Here is a 6,000-nt window from a genome sequence, read left to right as displayed (position 1 = left end):
CAAAAGATGAAAATATCTCTGCCCATTACATGTCACTAAGGTGCCTTAAAATGGAAATTAGTTTTATTTTTTCTTCAATTTAGCTTTTTTTTTTTTTCATAGTGTGATTCACCACTATTTACTCGCGTGGTGGTTAGGCATATTTGTTACAAATTGCAATGTCGCTTTGAATATTGTCTATATGGAAACAGGATCAACAAATGATTGCACTTTAAAATATGCTACATTTTTTTTTTTTAAATGATAGCAACCAGTGTCATGGAGCACCACTTTGGATTGATTTATTATTATTTTTTTAAAAATGGTCTCCATCTTTGAAAGCAGAAAACGAAGACTGGAAGTAAGACATCAAGCATTGTCAAATGCTGTTTACACGACGTCTACTCGATGTGGCGATAGAGAGGAAATTGAGAGCGGACAACACATGGACAAGGTTACGTAAAGTTTGTCTCCCTTTTGTGGTTATTAGGATCCATCAGAGGAAGAATTGAGGATTTATGAACAGTAATTGTCTAGCCACTTCACAAAAGCCCTAAATTGGATTAGGACCAGCCTTCCCACAGGGGAACATAAACCTTCAAGTGCTACAGTCAAGTCTGAGTGACAGTTTTAAGGAGTGGCTTAAAGGTGTTAATGTAAGAGTGAAATTGACTTTTGGGACGACTTATAGCCAGCCACAGAACATAAAGTACGATATGATTAGAGGGAATCCAACACTGCAGAAAATGTCCGTCATTTAATGATTTGAGCTCTCATTGTTCTGCAGACAATGTTGAGTACAAAAGGATTTTGGGTGATTTCTTAGAACTACTGGCCAATGTAATGAGTTGAGATTTGATTCATGTCATGGAAAGTGTTGATCAGATTGCAGAATTCTGGCATGATTGTTTGGCCTGCGAAGCAACATCAGGTTGGAACTTGTGGGAGGATTTTCAGGAGTGGCTGGGAAGAATGTACGAGATTGTTTCCAATCCTCCCACTGATGAGATGACACGGAAAGCTGTACGAAGTCCCGGGATTAGGTACTGGCGGTCCAGTTGTAGGTTATCAAGGTGGTGGTCACTAGTGTGACAGCTCCATCGGAATTATGGTGAAGATGGGGCGCATTCCAGAGACCCTGCAGAAGGAAAAACATTGAAGTAAGAAAAGGCTATTGCTGAAACTGTGGGAAATGGCAAGAAAAACATGTTGAGAACAAAGAAGTGGTGACAACCGTCACAGGGAAGCGGGGAAGCAAAAGTGAGAAAAGGGACGTACTGGAGATGAGAGGAAATTTGGAAAAAGGCAAAAAAAAAAAAGAGAGAGAGAGACTTGAGATAACAAGCATGGGGAGACTTAGGCATAAAAATGGATCACGGGGATGGAATTAGAAAACTCGAAGAGAGAGCGGAGAGATAAGAGAAACAGGATAAAAGAGAGAAAGAGTGAATAAAAAGCAAGGAGATGTAATTATAAAATAGCACAGAGCAAATCAATGTGGCGAGCATCTTTGAGGTTCCGGGCGCTGCAGTGAAAGCAGCAGTGTAGCCATAAAAATAACAAATACACATGCGCTTGACAAGTGTTTCAAATGTCAAGACAGGTGAATGAGTGGATGAAGCGAGAGAGATGAGGGACATTATATCAAACTCAGCACATGCTATGACAACAAAAAGACGCATGCCAGTCATTCTCTGAGCAACAACATATATAAAAGTGTGTGTACGAATAAGTGATGACAACAGTCATGAGAAGTTGGGCATGAAAGTAGGGAAATCACTGGAAACCAGTCCAGGGCCAATCTTGCCTCATGCGGGCAAGTGCGAAAGACAATAAGTTGATGGATGTTTATCACAACGGGTTGCACAAAAACTTTTTGGGGTGTATTTTTTCTCTGTACTCCCACTCATATTTCTGTTGAAGACATTCCTGCACAATTTGACAAGCCCTCATTTGTGCTTCGGCCTTAATCGTAGCACCAAAAAGCATCAAAAACTATGGCAACACCACTTGGACAACCAAAATTTTCAAATGAAGGCGAGATTTCTTGGAGGTTGCAGATCTACGTGAAAAAGTTACACAATTTATGGGTTAAGCCACAACATTGGTTTTGACTGAAAGTTTTTTTAAATGCTTATATAATGATTAATACACCAGTATGAAGAAATGAGCTAAAATGATATTTGAACTATAATTTTGTATTGACAAATTCAATTTGTATTTGCAATTCTGACCATAAGAATTAGTTTTAGTGGCTGAATGTTGTAAATTCCTCATGGTAGCGGTCTGATAAATTCTGTATGTAATTGCCTCTATATATGTATTTTCTGTCCATCTAAAAAGTAAACACGAAAAATAAACATAATAGAAAAGTGGCACGGGAGACCCGCCTGAAGCTTTTCTTGTCGACATCTTCATTTCAAAGAATGTTTACTTTGTCAGCTGCAGAGTGAAGAGGCCACACATTTACACTGCTCTCCAAACAGTAAGTGCTGTGTGATCCGAATCTTAATTTTGCAGGTTGTTTGCGTTGCCATACACAAGCGTACCTACGTTACTCTCAGCGGTGCACGGCAACAAGCACTATTTCTTATCAACGTTAGCTAAGCACACACGTCGCCATTGCTTCCTTCTCTCCGCTCTGTATCTTAATATCAAGCCTACCTTGCTATGTAGTAGCACTGATGAATGCAATGACATTATGAGGGATTATTGCAGCTGTAAAACCTAAAAATCAATAAAAGTTGACACTTTCACAGCCATTGTTACACCGCGCCATAAAAAAAAAAAAGAGGACCACGTCATCATTTAGCTTTTATTAAACCAAACTGTAAATTACTCTGTTGTAGTATAGTGCAATTATTTAACACGACTATAATCTGCTGATTTAATTGCAACAGACCAACATATAAATACTTTACACAACAGTCTTCCCCGAATGTAAAACGTGTGGGTGAGAGCGAATGTAAGATGAGGGACACAATTTAAATATGTGCTGTTAAATTAGCCAATCACAGACCTTAGTACACAGTAGGTACAGTGTACTTACAAGTGTCAAGGTTAACTGTGCGTAAAAATATGGTTTTGTTTTCTCTCTCTCTCACACGCACACAGACTTATCATCCATCCATTTGCAGTACCGCTTATCCTCAGTGGGGTCGGGGGCATGCTGGAGCCTGTCGCAGCTATCTTGGGGCGAGGGTGGGGGTACACCCTGAACTCGTCGCCAGTCAATCTAGACTTATCATGTTTAAGAAAAAAAAAAAAAAAAAGTCACCGTGCAGAGCTTCGCAATGTCAACACAAATATTGTTGCCCTGATTCTGTCTATCCATCACGCAAGGTACTGTGATACTTTGTGTGTTTATGGCTGCCTGTATAGTTTTACAATGCAATGCTACATGGATAAAGTTGACAACATATATTTGTAGGTTTTAGAAAAATAAAGTTCTAATTAAAAAAAGTGAATTTCTCGGGTGAACACATAGTAAGATTAACTTCAGAAGAGACATGAGCTCACAAAGTAGTTGTAGTATAAGAAACAAAAACCATGTAATCATAGTAATAACTGAACTAGTTGGACAAGAGTATTAAATGTAGAGAAAGGTTAAACAAGTACAAAGTAAGAATTTTGAAAGCACCAGCGAGCAGACCATAGCATAAACTGTGGACAATTTTGTAAATTACAATTTGCTTCGTCACTGTTTTTAGCTTCAAGGTCCAACATATGATTTAAGTGGGAAATTGTTTGATACAGAAACACACGAAACAGGTTCAGGCAAGAAGACATTAGTTTAACTAGTTCTGCTCCTCACACACGTTTTTAATAAGCTGACATTGAAAATGTATTCGGTGTATAGGCTAGTTTCATATTTGTTCCATGAAATAATGAAAAAAAAAATTGGGAATTTAAAAAAAAAAGTAAAATTGGGTATTATCATTATAATACGGTAACATGTGGAATCTGCCGCAAAAAAAGTAATCTTTAAACTGTGACATGACAGTAGTAGAGTCCCTTGTGAAAGTATTCGGACCCCTTTGAACTTTAAACTTTCGGCCCATTTCAGGCTTCAAACTAAAGATATAAAATTCATTTTTTTTTGTCAAGAATTAAAAACAAGTGGGACACAATCGTGAAGTGGAACGAAATTTATTGGATAGTTTAAACTTTTTTAACAGATAAAAACCTGAAAAGTGGGACATGTAGTATTATTCAGCCCCATTGCATTAATACTTTGTAGCACCACCTTTTGCTGCAATTACAGCTGCAAGTTGCTTGGGGTATGTCTATCGGTTTTACACATTGAGAGACTGGAATTCTTGCCCATTCTTCTTCGCAAAACAGCTTGAGCTCAGTGAGGTTGGGAGGAAAGCACAATAGCAGTCTTCAGCTCTGCCAACAGATTCTTGATTGGATTCAGGTCTGGACTTTGACTTTGCCCTTTTCCAACACCTGGATACGTTTATTTGTGAACTATTCCATTGTGGATTTGGTTTTATGTTTTGGATCATTGTCCTGTTGGAAGATAAATCTCCATCCCAGTCTCAGCCGTTTTGCAGACTCCAACAAGTTTTCTTCCAGAATGGTCCTGTATTTGGCTCCATTCATCTTCACCATCAATTTTAACCATCTTCCCTGTCCCTACTGTAGAAAAGCAGGCCCAAACCACCAGGCTGCCACCACGTTTGACAGTGGGGATGGTGTGTTCAGGGTTCATCGTTCAGCTGTGTTGCTTTTACGCCAAACATATCATTTTGCATTGTGGCCAAAAAGTTCCATTTTGGTTTCATCTGACCAGAGTACCTTCTTCCACATGTTTGGTGTGTCTCCCAGGTGGCTTGTAGCAAACTTTAAACGAGACTTTTTATGGATATCTTTGAGAAATGGCTTTATTCTTGCCACTCTTCCATATAGGCCAAATTTGTGCAGTGTATGACTGATTGTTGTCCTATGGACAGACTCTCCCACCTCAGCTGTAGATCTCTGCAGTTCATCTAGAGTGATCACGGGCGTTTTGACTGGATCTCTGATCAGTCGTCTCCTTATTTCGAGTTGAACGTTTAGAGGGACGGCCGGTTTACATGTTTAGAGGGACGGTTGGGTCTTGATAGATTTGCAATGATCTGATACTCCTTCCATTTCAATATGATTGCTTGCACAGAGCTCCTTGAGATGTTTAAAAAGCTTGGGAAATCTTTTTGTATCCAAATCCGGCTTTAAACCTCTCCACAACAGTATCCTGGACCTGCCTGGTGTGTTCCTTGGTCTTCATGATGCTCTGCACTTTAAACAGAACACTGAGACTATCACAGAGGAGGTGCATTTATCCAGAGACTTTATTACACACAGATGGATTCCATTTATCATCATCAGTCAACATTGGATCGTTTACTGAACCTCTGGAGTGAGTTTGCTGCACTGAAAATAAAGGGGCCGAACAATATTGCACGCCCCACTTTTCAGTTTTTTATTTGTGAAATAAGTATAACATATCCAACAAATTTTGTTCCACTTCACGATTGTGTCCCACTTGTTGTTGATTCTTGACAAAAAAAATGAAAAGTTTAAATCTTTACGTCTGAAGCCTGAAATGTGGCGAAAGGTTGAAAAATTGAATGGGGCCGAATACTTTCACAAGGCACTGTACATTCAAATTATTTTTTGAAAAATCATTTCATGGTGTTGTCATCTTATGCTTTACATTTTATTTTAAAATGGAGCCCACCACAGTAGCAAGTGGAGAATAAAAAGGCGTAATTGGGTAGACAAGAGTAAACCTTCTGATGTGAGGATAAGATTCAAATATTGCCAACATTTGGAAAACTGCATACTCCATGTTTTAGTGAGACGCGGCCTTCCATTTAGAAACGTTGGCATCTTTACAGCCTCGACGACACACCCAACCATCTTAAACCAGAAAGTACAAAGAAACAAGTCAATATAAGTCCAAATCTATGCACAACGAGAGCAAGCTGTATCGTGGATCTGGTGTGTATTTTGGTATTTCAATTTAATTTGATG

At 38.9% G+C, this 6,000-nt stretch overlaps 1 protein-coding gene across 2 annotated transcripts in view; it reads right to left on the bottom strand.

The window, feature by feature from the left end:
• Positions 1-256: 256 nt before the first annotated feature.
• Positions 257-6,000, bottom strand: part of samd12 (sterile alpha motif domain containing 12) — a 77,565-nt gene continuing 71,821 nt past the window's right edge. For both annotated transcript variants that reach the window (XM_061816103.1, XM_061816026.1), the window contains exon 5: positions 257-1,117. In XM_061816103.1, the coding sequence (XP_061672087.1) occupies positions 1,086-1,117 (32 nt within the window). In that variant the 3' untranslated portion in view covers positions 257-1,085. The remainder of the gene's footprint in view (positions 1,118-6,000) is intronic.

This window comes from Syngnathoides biaculeatus, chromosome 1 (genome assembly GCF_019802595.1).
Source record: "Syngnathoides biaculeatus isolate LvHL_M chromosome 1, ASM1980259v1, whole genome shotgun sequence".
Classification (NCBI taxonomy): Eukaryota; Metazoa; Chordata; class Actinopteri; order Syngnathiformes; family Syngnathidae; genus Syngnathoides; species Syngnathoides biaculeatus.
The sequence above is the reverse complement of the archived record's forward strand: the minus strand, read 5'-3'. Positions and strand labels throughout refer to the sequence as shown.